This window comes from Colletes gigas, unplaced genomic scaffold (assembly GCF_013123115.1).
Source record: "Colletes gigas isolate AHSC1104 unplaced genomic scaffold, ASM1312311v1 Colletes_gigas_Sc00027, whole genome shotgun sequence".
NCBI lineage: Eukaryota > Metazoa > Arthropoda > Insecta > Hymenoptera > Colletidae > Colletes > Colletes gigas.
The window spans coordinates 203,078-219,700 of record NW_025106656.1 but is presented as its reverse complement, the minus strand read 5'-3'; the positions used below and the strand labels follow the sequence as shown (position 1 = coordinate 219,700).

At 31.7% G+C, this 16,623-nt stretch overlaps 3 protein-coding genes across 7 annotated transcripts in view; 1 reads left to right on the top strand and 2 right to left on the bottom strand.

The window, feature by feature from the left end:
* Positions 1-227: 227 nt before the first annotated feature.
* Positions 228-2,997, bottom strand: LOC122401703 (3-hydroxyisobutyryl-CoA hydrolase, mitochondrial). 4 transcript variants are annotated; one of them, XM_043404015.1, is made up of 8 exons: positions 2,820-2,997; positions 2,537-2,753; positions 2,235-2,365; positions 1,911-2,149; positions 1,581-1,822; positions 780-999; positions 503-693; positions 228-370 (listed from the first exon to the last, which is right to left on the bottom strand). In XM_043404015.1, the coding sequence occupies exons 1-8, from the start codon at positions 2,820-2,822 to the stop codon at positions 243-245; spliced, it is 1,371 nt and encodes a 456-aa protein (XP_043259950.1). In that variant the 5' UTR covers positions 2,823-2,997; the 3' UTR covers positions 228-242. The 4 variants fall into 4 exon arrangements, with proteins under 4 accessions (XP_043259950.1, XP_043259951.1, XP_043259952.1 ...); XM_043404016.1 differs by having other exon boundaries at positions 2,666-2,753; XM_043404017.1 differs by having other exon boundaries at positions 2,235-2,287; positions 2,666-2,753; positions 2,820-2,996.
* LOC122401704 (peptide deformylase, mitochondrial-like) lies at positions 2,376-4,926 on the top strand. Its single transcript, XM_043404019.1, has 4 exons — positions 2,376-2,756; positions 3,427-3,713; positions 4,030-4,407; positions 4,778-4,926. The coding sequence occupies exons 2-4, from the start codon at positions 3,477-3,479 to the stop codon at positions 4,883-4,885; spliced, it is 723 nt and encodes a 240-aa protein (XP_043259954.1). The 5' UTR covers positions 2,376-2,756; positions 3,427-3,476; the 3' UTR covers positions 4,886-4,926.
* Positions 4,927-8,947: 4,021 nt separating this feature from the next.
* LOC122401665 (tachykinin-like peptides receptor 99D) overlaps positions 8,948-16,623 on the bottom strand; it is a 39,819-nt gene continuing 32,143 nt past the window's right edge. Inside the window, exons 4-6 of one of the 2 annotated variants that reach the window (XM_043403940.1) lie at positions 12,706-12,902; positions 11,299-11,444; positions 8,948-9,416 (exon numbers count right to left, since the gene is read on the bottom strand). In XM_043403940.1, coding sequence (XP_043259875.1) covers positions 9,298-9,416; positions 11,299-11,444; positions 12,706-12,902 — 462 coding nt within the window. In that variant the 3' untranslated portion in view covers positions 8,948-9,297. Of the gene's footprint in view, positions 9,417-11,144; positions 11,445-12,705; positions 12,903-16,623 lie in introns of those variants that run through there. The other variant, XM_043403939.1, reaches the window with a different exon arrangement.

Below are 16,623 nucleotides of genomic sequence, written 5' to 3'. Positions count from 1 at the left end.
TTACACAAATAATGTTGTTTTGTATTTAATACGATTTCTATATATCGTGCTAGTTCCTTATTAATGTTGCAACTCTAAAACCTTGAATTAGGAGTGGATGTCAAATTGGAGTTATATTAATATTAATAAAGTGTATTAAATGTAGAAAAATATTATTAACAAGATAACAATAAAGAGTTATATAAAAAGAAATATATATATATAATTTGACAATAAAAAATGTAAAACATTTTTAAATAATTTCAAATTGCCAATTCTTTTTCTTCCAAGTTTGCGAATTGCTGATTTACATATGCATCAGTAACTTCACCTAAACTTTGTGGATTCCAGGTTGGCTTCTGATCTTTATCGATTAAAAGGGCTCTAACACCTGAAGAATGATCAAATTTGTATATTATTTCAATAATAATATCAGGAGTATGTGATACAGGACAAATGAAATTGCCTCAAAAAATGCATGCATAATTATTAAACAATCAATGTTTTTCAGTAATATAAATACCTTCGCAAAAATCACTATTTTTCTTTAAACCATAATTACATGCTAATTTGAATTCCATCTTTAAACAGTCTGCCAAACTGAGAGTAGCTCCTTTCTGAATAGCAGACATTGTAACTTTCAGAGAAGTGGGCGACATTTGTAACAATGTTTGTAAGGTTTTTTTAGCCCACTCTGAGTTATCTTGTTTCAATCTTTAGTAAAACATAATTTAACATAATTATGTTAAAAGAGTAAATGTTTTCAATTTTGTATATCAATTGTGTCATAGTCAATTTACCTATCCACTATTTCCTCTACAGAAGATGCAGAGAAGCATTCATCAATTTGGTTCATGTATGGTGCTAAACAAAACTCTTTATTCAAATTTTGAGGTTGATATTTGTTTAAGACTTCCGTAACATTAGGTAAATCCATTGTCAATAAATCTTGCTTTAAATCTGGTATCTTCTCGGAAGGAACAAAGTGGGTTGCAATACCAGCATATAATACATCGGTACCTTTCATATAACATCGAATTAATATAGAGCTTTCAAAATACAGGGTTTGCCGGTTCGGGTAGTACAGCCGAGCATGTATGGTTTCCTTATGAAAAAATGAATTGTAAATATAGAATAATGATTTTTTATTTGTCGCTTCGTTTTCGAGAAAATTAAGTTTAAAACGTCGTCACATGTACTTACGTGCACTGGATACATTTTCGACTAATCGATTGTACTATACGTCAGTATTTTGACAATATTATGAAGAACAGTGATTAATATTACACTGTAATTATTTAAGGACAATAAAATATGTACATGACATTGTTAATGTTTATACGATCACAGAAATGAGTTAATCTAATGCTATAACAGTATGATCTATTAGATCGAAAACTTGGCAAGTGCACGCGTACGTGAAGAATTTTCAAATTTAGTTTTCTCGAAAACGAAGCTGCAAATAAAATATTGTTATTGTATATTTTTGATTTATTTTTTCATAAGAAATCCACCTATACTTCATTGTACAACCCAAGTTAATACACCCTGTATACTTGTGTTTGTATACACAAATTATTAATTTCAGTAATCTTTCTTACCCTTTAATCTATCTCCAGTTAATCCAAGATAAAGTCCCAATTTGCCTTTTAATCTAGGTAGAAAATATGATGCACCAACGTCACAAAAAAATCCTATTGCTGTTTCTGGCATTGCAAATAAAGTTTTTTCTGTTGCAACTCGATATTTACCATGAACAGATATTCCACAACCACCCCCCATAGTTATCCCATTTATTAGGGCCACATATGGTATTTTATATGTACTAATCAAGTCATTTAAGCTATATTAATATATGAAAATTTTAATTGTTTAAATGTATTTGTAAACATATAAAATACATTATTTATATAATTATTGTTACAACCCACGTATATTCTTTCCTGAAAAATGTTTCACCCCCAGTTTTGTTGTTTGCTCTCATAGCAATAACAATGGACTTTACATCACCGCCAGCACAAAATGCCTTTTCACCTGCACCTTCTATTATTACTAATTTCTTAGATAAGTTCCATTTCTTAAGTACTGGATATATTTTTTCAATCATTGATAAATTTAGGGCATTTAGGGCTTTTGGACGATTTAATGTTATAATACCTTTGTTCCCAATCTTATTTTAGAGAAAATTATTAATCAATTATATCGCATATTTACTGATATTACTCTATCGTACAAAATTATGAGAAAATACTTACATCTTTAATCAATACATCATCTTCAGTATTAGCTTGCACATTTTTATTTGGCACTGGAATTTCAATAGGTGGTTTAGAATTTGGTTCGGATTCGGGTTCAGTTTGGGGAAGAGAAGGTTCAGCAATAGGACCTGAATTTGAAGAACTATTACAGTGCTATTATATTATATATTTAGTTTATAAATTTATCTTTAATTGATAATTACAGAATTGCAAAGAACATTAGTTTTATCAGTTGTTAAATAAGTTTCTGATCTTGTGAATTTTTCATATATTGAAATAAATTATATTTCTGAAAGAACCTGGTATTTCTATCACAGGGGTCTGCAAAGGATGTGGCATAGTAGGAAATGGGAGTGATGGCATTGGTTCAGATGGTAACACAATTGGCTTTCGATTTTGATTATTGAATTTGACACCCACATCTTTACTTGTACCTGCAGTTTGTGATGATAAAAATCTGAGAGTAGTCATTGAAGTACTACCTATACAACTCAGTTTCAATGTTCCATTCTTGAACTGGTAAGATAAAAAAATATTAACAATAATTTTATTACGTATTTATTACACGCAAGCGATAATTACCATATTTGCGATTCTGTACTTATTTTACGTTTCTTCAAATTAAAAATAATGTCAACCTAGATATTAATGCTTGAATTCACTGAATATTACAAGATCTTTGAACTAAATGACACAGTAAATCGTAGGTTATGCAAGATTGAGGAGTTGATATGTATTCACGCTGATATTCACCTTTTTTATATTTTTAAATGAAGTATAATAATCAGCAATTTCGTAATTACAAGAAGCATAACATAGCAAATATAGATGATGCTAATATTATTGCATTGAATGACATTTAATACATGTTCTATTAAAAAATATTATTGAAAATATAATAAAATAAAAAATATTTGAGTACATGCTATACATCAACTGATAATTACTGATAATAATATTTAAATGCAAGGTAGCTTGTACTTATAATTTAAGTTAAAATAATACTAAATTAATGAATATTAAAATAATGGATGTATGTATGAAATGTCTATATTTAAATATATAGATAAACAAATATTGTTTAATCCCTTTGCATATAATACGAAATAATGATCATATTTCCCGCTAGAATGATATATCAGTACAGTGTCTACATAAAAGTCTTGCCAACATATTCATCATTTTATAGAAGTTCAACCTATTAAAAATCCTCACAAAGTTGGGCAATACTCTACAATAATGGCAGTCACAACGTTTAATTGTGGTTATATAATCAACCGATGTGTATCAAACATGAGGACAAATAGTGTCCGTTATTTCAGTTTGAAAACAGTTAAGAAAACTTTTATGAATTATTTTCGACCTGAAGCTCCGATGCCTCCGTACAATCACATTTGTCAACTTGGCGACCCTGTTTTACGAATGAAAGCGACACCTGTAGATGCAAAAGTACTGCAAACGAATGAATTTCAAAAGGTATGTTCTACTTTTCATGTATATTTGTAAATTTTTACAGTACACCTATTCTAAACAATTGAATAGTTTCTTTCACATAACGTCAGGGGTTTATATTTTAGATTTATATAACATTTTAATCACTTATTTATGTATAAATATATCAAAATATTTACGATTTATTTTGACGTGAAAGTTTCTTAAAAAAGTATTAGTTTCGATTAATTTTAGCAACATGTAACGATGAAATTATACAGAAGACTTCATACAATAAAAGTTATTGTTTTTAACTGTGCAATCTACATATCTATTATAAATAATAGATCCATTGTTACAGATACTTGAGCATTTAGCTCGAGTAATGAGGAAATATCAAATGCCAGGATTATCGGCTCCACAAATCGGTCTTCCTTTGCAAATATTCGTTATAGAAGTAACAGAAAAAATGTTAAACAATATCGATAAAGAAATGCAACAATTTTGCGAAATGGACCAAATTCCGTTAACATATTTTATTAATCCAAAAATGGTGATAAAAAATCCAGAAGAATTCGCGTTTCATGAACTATGTGGAAGTGTTGTTGGATTTACAGGCGAAGTGTTGAGGGCAAAGGAAGTAGAAATCAAAGCTCTTAACCGATTGGGTACGCCATTTTCCTGGTCTGGAAAAGGGTGGGCAGCCAGGATTGTCCAACACGAAATCGATCACTTAAATGTAAGTTATTTTTATTATATCTGATTTTATTGATTAAATTATATATTTCTGCAAATAAGTTTAACAAGTAACTAAAGTTTTAACAAGTGGTATTATTTACGTAACAATTGATAATAAATTGATCATTTAAATCGGAAATTCTTTTCGGGATTTTTTTCAAAAAAGTTTCGTAAAATACGAATTTAATTTACAATAAATGACAAATATATTAAACATGAATATGTATTTTTTATTCTGTCGACAAAAAATCTATGAAAAATCGAAAACTGTTTTATAGTCATAAAAAATATTTCTTTGGTCAAAAAATTAACGAAAAATATTAATTATATTATTAAAAATTAATAAACACTAAATATTTCTATTATTTCAGGGTAAAATTTTTATTGATAGAATGGATTTGTCGACATTTAAATGTTCAATTTGGGATGAGATAAATAAGAATAAGGGATATGTTCAACTTAAATTTTATGTAAAATAATTATTATGCTGATATTTAAATGAATGTATAATATATTAAAAACATTAATACCAAAAATATATTTGCTTAATTGCGCAATAAAAAAATTGAAAGTGATTTAAAAAATAGGGTATTTTTATTGGTACATGCTTCAGGTTACAATTTTTAAAATATTATGATATTTGACAGTAAGATATAAAAATAATTTCGATTTAAAGAATGAAAATTGGAAAACAGAATTTATTGGAGGTATAATTTATTTAAATATTTAGTAAATGTATATCAGAACTAAATTTATTATTCAGTGTGAGTCACCTTCAGACAATCTTAAATTATTTGTCAAAATGTTTATTATATATAATATTTCTTAACAGAAGTACATGTTACCATAGGATACATACAACAACCTGTTTTTTGTACAATATCCACTTACTTTCTTTGGATGAAATGAGCTGCAATTAAAAACAGTTGGTTAACAAGTATTATAGTACTTGTATCTAAAATTAACAGTTATTAGGATTTTCATATGTGATCTTGTTATAAAAAATGTTTTTTAATGTTCTCACATTTATGTGAGATCTCAAATAATCGAAGTTGATCAAATAGTTTTATCTATATCTTATGATAATACAATACCTTTTCCTATACTGTATATTATATTTTTCTCTTGAAGTTTAGTAGATTTGGCAATTAAGAATACAAAATTTGATAGCAGCTAGGATATTTTGATAAGGTAATATAACAAAAGAAGGATTAAAGCATTATATGTTCCTCTTAATGCCATGTATATTCTAAAACATTTTTTAATGCATTAAATGCCCAACCATTTTAAGGTTGTTAAATACTTAAATTTAAGGTGCTTTATTCTATATGTATATCTATACATACAGAATGTTATTATACCTATGATGAAATACTTCATACAAAATAAATACAAATATCATTTTCAAGTGTTTATTTTGATGTCATATATCTTCTTGTCTTCATTTTACATTAGGTTGGTATGTAATTATGTATGAAATATCATTTTTCTGCAGTTTGAATTTTGTAATATAATAACATCAGTTAAATATTACTTAATTGTTAGTTACTCAAAAGCTTAAGTAGGTAGATAGAGATAGTTGCTTCATTACTTCAAAAAAACAAAAAAAATCAAAATATGAAATTTGTTTATGTTCTAGCTATATTCTTCATTTTTTACCAATAGATTTAATTATACGTTTGGATTATTTACCGCAAAATAGTGTTTTGAAATCAAGAATTTGTGGTAACATTAAAGCATGTTTTATTACCTCCAATACTTTTAATTTGTATCAAATTGAAATAAAAAATAAACGATTAAGTATACCAAATTTTTAAAAACTGATACAGTTTTGGTATACCATGAAGATGACGTTGCACGTGCATCAATTTAGATAATAATTTTTACTTGCAGTGGTAGTAAAGAGACCAGGTAGAGACTAGAGAGATTCGTACCTTTCCCCACTCTCAGGGTATCAGTTTGTTGCGTTACTTAGAAACGATTCTATTCCGACAAATCCGATCGGTGCTGCCCGTAACCGAGCGGGGAACTACGGTGGTGGGAACCCTGCTTATCAATCGTACCATCATTCGATCAGTTCCTAACCCAAGAAGGGTCCGTTGGTAAAAGGGAGAATATCAAATTTTAGTATTACAGTGAAAACTCGATAAATGTCTTCAAGAGCTGTTCCATAAATGATACTTTTTTATCCCCACCACTAGGGGGATCCCCCTTGAACCAGTGAGGCGAAGTGTAACCGGAGACGTAGCGGCTTTCTTTAAAAATCTTTATTGCCTTCGTCATCTTAGTTTAAATGTCCCTGTCAGTGTGACCACACTACTGTACAAGAAGAAAGTTTTTTATTTTTTACTTTTTTTTAATAAAAATTTTACTATCATGTGGGGAAGATTTTTCTAATTAAAATGAGACTAAACACGATATAAATCGGCCAATATTTGTGTACTCGTATCTTCGCAAGGTCAGTGGATTGGTACATTTATCGAACAGTGGTAGCTAACGAAACCCCCTATTTCATAAGTGTTGCAGTTTTTGATCACTTACGAAACGGTAGAACCGTTCCGTTTGAAAATAGCTACCTCCCGTTCGATAAATGTAGCCAGCACCTCGATGCGTCGTTCTTTGATATTTCCGAACATAGAAAAGGACAGCACAAGAAGGATAAATAAAGAGAGAAAGACTCGCAAGTACAATATTTAATTCAATATTATGCTACCAAATATTGACCGATTTATATCGTGTTTAGCCTCATTTTAATCAGAGAAATCTCCCCAACATGATAGTGAAATTTTTATTAACAAAAAGTAAAAAATAAAAAACTTTCTTCTGTGCAGTAGTGTGGTCACACTGACGCGGATATTTAAACTGGGGCGATAAATCCGAGTTTCGGTCCCTCTTTCTTCTTTAGCTACTGACTCTTTCTACGTTCGAAGCGTCGGCAAACTACAATCAAATTCGAAAGACGATTCTCCTATTCCGTAAGTGTTGCTGACCGGACCCGGAGTAGCGACATTTATCGAGTTTTCACTGTATTTCGAAAACGAAAACTTATTTTCCAATGTAATGCCACAACTTCACATTTTCTTCTATTATTTTCTTCAACGTTCTCTATGTTTTCGTTGTATACTATACAATATTCATATGGCATACAAACAAATGTTAAATTAAAACTTTGTTAAAATTAATATCCTCTCTTTTATCCGTGGAACCTTCACATTTATATACAAACAAAAACAGCTTCTTACATTAATGCTAACATATTTTATTTGTACATATTGAACAATATACTCATTTTTTATCTTATCAATAACCTCCCTCATTACATTCAATACAGTAACGTCTATATGTACACTTAATTGGTATATTAAAAAGCGTTTGTTTTTCCCCAGAGTATTTTTGCTCCGCATTATAATCGATGAACTAAACAGAAATTGGTACCAAAGATATTACCTTTCTGGACATTGTCAATGAAGTATAAGTTTAGTTTCCATGCATGTGTTTGATATTATAATTCAATGTTGGACAAGAAATTCTTATTTATTTTTTTTTTTAATTAGGAAAGGCAAGATTATTTATTATGACTTGAAAAAAGACAAAATTGATTAATTTTCTCTTATTTAAAATACAATGAAGGTAATATTTTATTGGCAGTTTTATAGATATTAATAAAAACAAGAGAGTGTGTGGTAAATACTTAAGAAATTTTTTGAAGATTTTGCATTCAGATTGTATAAAAATTAACTAAATACATCTTTAAATATTAAATTCTCATTAAATATTGTCATTGATATGCAAATTTATGTACTTTTTAAGAATTCAAATTTAAATATTAATGTTCATTCTTCATAGTTGTTAAAGTTAGAACAAAGGATGTCTCATTTACTTTGTAACCGTTTATAATTTCTTGTTTTTTTTTCTCGAAATAACAAATAACAAATAATTGAATATTACTAGAACATACTATTAAGAATGAGTTTCGTTTCTTAAAAAAATACAGTTTGAAATAGGAAATATCTTTGTCCAATGAAAATTAGTATTCTTTGGTATACAGATTATCACGATTACTAATACATATGATAGGAACACGGATAGTAATTAATTAAGCACCTTATGCACCACGAACAAGTAGCGCATATTAAGTCTATATCGTAGTGTACATTCTCAATATGAATTCTTCATAATTTCTCTCAGCCCTTCTCCATTAGGGAAGAAACAAAGTTTGTAAGTAGATCATTGGTCCATTATTGTTTATACTTAGGTCAAACAACGAATAAGATTACTATAGAGAGAAAGAGAATCAGTTCTGAGTTAAGAGAAATGTGATTCACGAGTAAGTAGACTATGGACAGTATTGAGTAATTTTCGTTTAGTCATAAGCCTTACGATAGTTGATTAAAACATATGATTCGGTATGGCTAAAAATTTCGTCCAGAACTGATTTCACTTTTTCTCTGCAATAGATGATTTAACAATAATAATGGCAAAAATTACTTTCTAACTCTGTGCATCGTATAATAACGTAGAAAATGCAAAACTTTGTGGTTTATATTATATGTTTGTACTAAATAAATGTGAAATATATGCGGGTGAGGAGGAACTCTAACGCGATTATCTGTCGTCATCACACTGCTTTGAAGCTCGATTCAGTGGTATTTACATCAAAACAGAAACTCGAATTATTCATTAGCAGATAATTAATGTTTATATCGTGTGGTGCCAACAATATTTGAGCTTTCGTTCTGGTCAGTAACGGATCTTGAGTAATAAAAGAGAATCGGCGTTTACTCTTCTGTATTTCTTGAGTCAATTGAACCTTGACGAAGGTAGCTGCTTTGGATATGTACTTTTATATCCAGGTATGTACTCGTTGTTGCTGAGGATTTACCTCCTCCTGTCAAGATACATGCCCTCTAGTTTGCGAGGTATCTATCCTTTGTCTCCCTCGATGATGAGCCAGAAAACGATCATTTCCTCCTCTAGCTGATTGCAGGTACAAAGGTATTCGTGCTGTGCCTATTGAAATTAGAAATAGGTCTTGTTTGCATCGATACATCGATTCATGCGTATCGACTTCTACTGCGTCATAATTTATTTTAACTGGGAACATCCGTGAAGCATGTGATGCTGATTTTGACGGAACTTTGCAAATTTTTGGGAATCGCAAGTTTAAGGGACGAAGCTTCAAACTTTCATCCCTCTCATGCTATTCGAAAAATTATTAGAGGGATAAGGAAGTTTCAAATAACATTTGTCGGGTCTGGTGTAAACGACGGTAAAGTTTAGGAAAATTTCCTTGAATCCTCTTTAATTTATAAGATAGCATCAGAGAGTCGTAACATCTGAAAGCAGTTTCACCCCGTAAGCCGAGTGTTATTTCACTTAAAACAATAATTGGTCCATATTTGTTGGCTGCTTTACAAACCTGCAAAATTTCACAAAAATCGGCATTAGATACTTCGTGGATGTTCCTTGGAAGATGAAACATTAACGTACAGAAATTGTATGCGCGGAAGTAAATTCATTAATTTTATACGGGAGATCGGAGTTGGAATTATAAAAATATATATTTGTAAATATTTGCGTCTGCTTTAAATGTGTGCGACACTTTAATTTTTTATTAGTATTCTTTTATATGTATATGTTTTACATTTCGTTAAGATGAGGTGGAATAACATTAAAATTTGATTATTAAAGATATATTGTTTTTCATTTTGTTTGGCTTATTAAGTTGTTTTTGTAAGTATTGTAGAATTTTGATATACTGTAAATTTATTTTGCAAAATACTGTAACATTGACGGTTTTGTTCAACGAAGATCTATTTACACCACCTCACTTTATTAATCTTCTGTAGTTTGTGTTTTCTATAAAATACGAAGTAACTTCAAGCTCCCATATGTTGTCTGATTGTGAGTTTCGAGTATTGTTCGATGAAAATAGAACCAGGGCCTAAAATGTATAAAACGCGTAATAAACAGTTTCATATTTAACTTAAATAATATACAAAAACGATCGATACGACTTATCATTACATTATTTTCGTTAATACGACTGTGTATTCCGATTGGCTTAGATAAAATGTAAGCAGTATCAATAACATTAAATGTTACTGTACTTTTCAGTATTTTTCACTTAATAGTATTTATAATTATTATTTTCCGTCGAAGGCATTTTTAAATCCAAGTTGTTATAATAGTATTTTAGGCCCTGAGTGATACTTCTCCGAAATATAGAGAGAAATGTAATGGTCCTTTATTCCATTTGTTCGAGATAAATTCGATGGTCCTCGTAGTTTGATCTGCGATTGTTTTGCGCGGAAGTGCAAAAAGAATCAAAACGATCTTCCTTGTTTTTTCTTCGTTCGTTAAAATCAGTTTTTAAAACTATATTCTGTTGTACGCAAAAACTTTCGTGTAAAAAATGAACTTAAGGATTTAGAATCATTGTTTTGATTCTGTTACTGACAATGTTGGGCAAAATTCAATTCGATTAACGATTATTCAAGCCAGTGATCAATAATTAACTCGTCAATCATTAATTACGCTTTACGATCGATCGAGTAAGTTAATAATAAAAGAGCTAGTGAAGCTAAAATGATCTTTCATTGAATCACTACAAATTACTGATTTATAATTAGAGGCTATAGATGGTATTTATAACTACTTCTTTTTCTTATCGTGATTACTTTTATTAATAAATTAGAAAAGTAATCAGGAATAAAAAACAGTTACTGCCCAATTTTCTGTTACTCAGCGATGTTGGTCGAGAGGTCGTGCAAATCTATGTAAGAATTTCGTTCGTCCGTTTGGGCGGCGTCGTGCTCGAAACGTGATTGGCTCGTGGGTGTCGTGGACGATGTAGTGCAAGGACGTTCCGAGGACGTGCAGGAGGACGTACCGTTCCGTGACATCCTAGTGTGTGTCTGAGGACTTCCGGTGCAGCTATACCGAGACGTTACGGCTTCTGATCGCGATAACGCGGGCTCCAGCGGGATGCGTATCCATGGACACCAGGAAAAGAAGTGAGCAAATCCCCTCCGAAATCTGAAAGATACAATAACTTTCACTATTTGTTAAATTAATGGGTTCAAAACTTATTCAAAGGCGCCTTTCTTCTTTCGAAAAGGGAGAATTTACTACGTCCGAAGTTTATAGACGAAGAAGTTTGTTTTCTCTTAGAACAGTTTAATTATGAAGCTATTCGTGTGTTTTCTTCATAACTGTCCCACTATTTGAAGCAGGAAAGCTCCCTTTTCGAAACGGTTTTAGATATACGTTCTATTATTGTTCCAAACTACGTATTCATCGATTCGATTAGAATTCGATTATATTTACCGGTAGTTCTCTTTTTACGAATTACCGCTTTACGAAAGAGGATCGGAAGGAATCGATTCGCGAAGATGGAAACTACTTTTATGTACTTATACACGATTCGATCATATTTTATTAGGTCTCGATACAACTCGCGATACGTTTGATCCCATTGATGGTTAGATAACTATGTAGCCGAACGTGTTTGGATCGAAAATGAGGAAACTCGTACGAAATTGCGTTTGCGTTGAAAATTGAGATTTCCTTTTCGCGGAAAATCTTATTTAAATACGAGACGTAGAAATATTGAAGGACTAGATGTTATATATTTTTCACTGTGACAAAATCGTCCGTTACTGATAGCCGTGTATTTCAGTTATTTGGTATGAAACGATGACACCCAGGATATGGTAAATTGCACGGAAACAATTCCTGTGTATGACGTGTAAAGCGGTTCCGGAAAATGGCTATTTTCGAATCAATCGTCCGGCACCCGTTTCGTTCTGTTTGTGGGCGAGTTGACGTTACGTGGATTTGTCTTCGACGGTTTATGCGGTTCTTCGATAACATATCATGCAACAAAACTTACCACAATTCCTACATAAGAATATAATTACATAATTTATCATTTGAAACACGATAAGCAATATTAGTAAACACAAAATAAATTAAAATTGAATCAGAAAGTGGTCTCGTTAAATTGCTTGAGTCATGAACAGAGTATAATTCCTCATAGTTAGATGCACTGTTAGAAAATTTATGCAACTCAGCAATCAAACAAGTTAAACTAGTAACAGCATGTAATTACATTATTTTACTTGGGATATGAAAGTATCAGTTAAACTGAATGTATTATTATTCGAACAAACATGTCTGCCAAATAGTTTGCTGTACTTATCTTTAAATGTACATTGCTATGAATTCATCAGTCTAAATCTAAATCTTAAGGCACCATTTAAAGGTAACTACGTGATCTTTAAAAATTACATTTTACCTAGAATTCATCCAGCAGTAGATTATGGGATTGTACATGCTGTTGGACATCGCGAGCCAATAAATGCCTAAGAAAAGTTCTTGGATGTACGGTTTGTTCGTAATCTCGGGCAGGTACGATGCTATGATGAAATACACGTGGAAAGGTAACCAGCAGACCGCGAATATCACCACCACGACGATCATCATTTTTACTACCTGAAACAAGTACATTTCCAATTAATATCTTATTTTTTTCAACCAGTGTTTGAAAAGGTACAAATGAAGAATAGCATTCGGTAGAAAATGTAAATTTATGCTGTACATATATTATGAAGCATCAAAGAAAATGTATGTAAATCTGTTTAATAGCACAAAGAAGGTTCATTAACTGTGCAACTAGACGTGGTACCTACCACATCGTTCAGTATTTCGTTTAATTATTATACTTGCACAATGTCTTTTGTCTTTGACAATTTATGCAATTGTCGAGAAAAATTTATTTAAATTTATTTTTATAGTATTTAATTAAGCGACGGAAATTGCATGCAAAAATTTTCACCGCAATATTGCAATGATTTTTCATTTATAATTCTGTCGAACTTCGTGTTCGAGTCTTTCCGAGCATACATAAGTTATAATAATCTACAAGAAAATACGGACTTTAATTAGGGTAGAGGAGAAGTAAAAGAACCGGCGAAGAACAGAGAATTAAAAGTCAACTTACATTTAAGTTAACGAGTCGAGTAATAAATTGGTAAATTAAAGTCGAAGGTTAAGCACGAAACTTAAATTAATAATAAGATTACACGGACGAATTGTATAAAACAAGAATCGCGCTCTTAAGAGAATACTTCTAGTCTGTTCAAATCGTTTCGGGAAAAAATCTTATTTTTGAAAGCCAAGAAGATATATGTTTTATTGATACAATCAAAGAAAATATTCAACTAATCAGATAATTATAGAAAAAGTAGCGAGGCTCGAAATCACTTTGTACAATGTATACGCGTGAGTCTGTTCCATTAAAAAAATATTCGTGCTAGTAGCATGGACCTGACCTGTAAAAAAAGCTTTTTGACACTTTTTGGAAAGTCCGATGAAGCGAAACACGTTACAGGACAGCACATAATACCTTTTATGTTACTGCCGGCCTCACTTTTACCCCATTAGCTCAAGCAAATTGAAAAATACATTCTAAAGAAAAAAAAGGAAGAATCTACTTGTTCAATCGTTTTTGTCTCATGATTACCGTGGTTAGTTTTAGTAATTAATTAGAAAAATAATCGCAAATTAATCGAAATTACGAGTAATAAGATAGCATAATCACCCAATACAAATTATACTCACTCATCAAGTGATAGACCTAAACATTAATATCCTAAAGATATTAATAGTAAACACTTGTACGACGTATGTTACGCAGTGAGTGATAAAAGAAATTGAGTAATGCTAACATTAGACGAAAAAGTGAAAGTTGTCAACATTTTGACAGCTACTGTCACGTGTAAGTGACCTTGTCAGTCAGTGGTTATTGGCCCTTGTCACCCAATCTTTAGTCTATCTTATTATTTCGTTACATATATCACCCTCCACTAAGCTTATTAAAGTTCGAGTCTATGTCTTACGTCATCTATATGTTATATCATCCACGTTCATAGTTTCGCGTAATCATATTGTCAGGATTCTTGAGTACCTCAGTTTGGTCCATAAATGAAGCTAAGCTAAGCGTATAACTCAAAATTACCCGTATAGCGAGTAAATATTTCCACGAAGATGTCACGAAACATTAGACAATTTTTATATCACGTTGGCGGTTTAGATACCAATGAAAATTTCAACGATACGTAGTTATGTTTGTAAAACGTTCGCATCATAGAGTTTGTGTTACGTTGGAGTTGTATGTATGTATGTATGTACTTGGCCTGAGACTAAATGCCCGTAGCGATCACATGTTCGTTCGATATGTTCGTTGCAACTGACAACACACCACGGATTCCACTGATTTGCAGTTGAGCTCGTGAAACATTCGTGACACGCACGTAGAATTCGAGTGGCACCGCGTATTGCAATACAGTTGTCTATATCCAAAGTTATGTAATTGGACACTAGCTGTCTGGATTAATCGTCGCTTGAAATAAACGATTATTAAATAACAATCATGTTTTTTCGGGATTCTGTCTTATTAGAAAAACGAATCCTAGAGTTATTTCGTTGCTATTCGGGACTCGAGAATCTTGTTTAAAAATTCTTGAGAATTTAATCAAGACAAAGAGACGAGAAAAGTACTTTATAGAATCGATTCTTTTACTTCTGGAAAAATTGCACCGCGCTGCACAATTTTTCTTTTATCTTCGATAGAAACAGTGTTCACCTTAGTGACTAAATTCACTCTGTATATTACTAGAGGTTTCTTGCACAATATTCAACTATTTACATATAAATTCAGTAATGTTATAATTTCGTAGAATATCGTGCCCCAGATATTGCATTCGTAAATGTTTCAGTCTTCGAGAAACACTCGTAAAATGCGTGTTTGCTTTCTGTAAATTCACGAAAGTATTTTCCAAGATGCTGCGTTATTGGTGTAGCAATCACTATAACCGGAAGCTAGTACGTTCGCGACGGTTTCCGCGGAAAATGATCCTGTTAGAAAACTAAAGAACAGACCGAAACTACGTTATTCGAATCATGGCCGTGTTGTCAGTCGCAATTAGAAAATATCAGCGATAACTGAACGGAAAGCTGTTCGACGTCACGACGTGTCGATCGATCGAGTTAAGGTGGTGCGTTTCATGAATATATTAATGTTATTCGTACAACTTTGTACCTATGAAACTTTAAGATCTAATGAACGAATAATTTGAAAATGTAAATTGCGGTGAAAGGAAGTTTAGCAGATGTTCGGAGCACTTAAAATATTACTGCGTTAATGAAATGATCGAACAGTTAAACGATAAATTTCGCGCAGAATCGGATAACAGCAGAAATCAAATTGAATTTTAACAAATGTTTCTGGACGCCTAAAGATACGCTTAGCGATGCCACGGTGGAAAACAACGCCCCGCCTGTTTGCCAATTACGAGCGTTTTATGGCAATTGCTGCCTTAAGTTCGTCCAGTCGAGGACAGTACTTCGCAGAATCAATCGTTTCGCCCTGTGGAAGTAGCTCATAATAAATAATACCCTTCCAAGCCCACCAAATGGATAACAAAACTGTCTTCGGACGAAGTTCAGGTCTAATAATAGGTAATGCTTCTTTATTTCGACTAGATCAGGATCGTTTATGTTTCACGTCATCTTAATAATAAATGAAGAGTGTAAACATCACGGGATATTGTTTACACTTTTGACTTGTTAGAACCATGTCGAGTTGTTTTGCAAATGAATACATCGTGTACGATCGACCCATTGATATTAATCTCACCATGTATACGTTGTCACGGATGATTATTAGGCTATCTTTCGCGTAGTTCATTATTCGTCATAATAAACATAACAACACATTAACATTGTGTTACTGTCGACCACATTTTTATCATCAGTAATCTTTGTCTATCTTGAACGATCTTAATGTTATACCTTGTTGTATTTGACTTAGCGATTTATATTAGTAGGTAAATTATTATATAGTAGGTAATCTTACAAACGAGACCATCTGTACAAAAATCGTTCCCACCATACAATAGTCCCTTTAATATCGTACAATTTTTACCGGAAAATTGGTTCTCTCGTTCTCACAGTTTCGGAAATATCGAAGGTGGTAATTGTTATTGGTCCTTGTACAGCGGTTGGCTCAAGACCGGATTGTATCGATTCGAATCTGTGGCGTTATATCCGAAACGTTTGAAACATTATTCGATACCAAAACGTCTTGAGAGTCTTGTCGATCCGGAAGTCTTGATTGGTCTTGAAAGTCTTAATAGATCTTGAAGTCTTGATT

What these genes read in the sequence shown, in the direction of transcription:
- LOC122401704 (XM_043404019.1), top strand. Translation starts at nt 3,477, where the DNA reads ATGGCAGTCACAACGTTTAATTGTGGTTATATAATCAACCGATGTGTA. An exon ending in AAACGAATGAATTTCAAAAG is followed by an intron (nt 3,714 to 4,029) that starts GTATGTTCTACT and finishes CCATTGTTACAG; the next exon opens with ATACTTGAGCATTTAGCTCG. An exon ending in ACGAAATCGATCACTTAAAT is followed by an intron (nt 4,408 to 4,777) that starts GTAAGTTATTTT and finishes CTATTATTTCAG; the next exon opens with GGTAAAATTTTTATTGATAG.
- LOC122401703 (XM_043404015.1), bottom strand. An exon ending in AACTGGAGATAGATTAAAGG is followed by an intron (nt 1,000 to 1,580) that starts GTAAGAAAGATT and finishes GTTATATGAAAG; the next exon opens with GTACCGATGTATTATATGCT. An exon ending in AAATAGTGATTTTTGCGAAG is followed by an intron (nt 371 to 502) that starts GTATTTATATTA and finishes ATCATTCTTCAG; the next exon opens with GTGTTAGAGCCCTTTTAATC.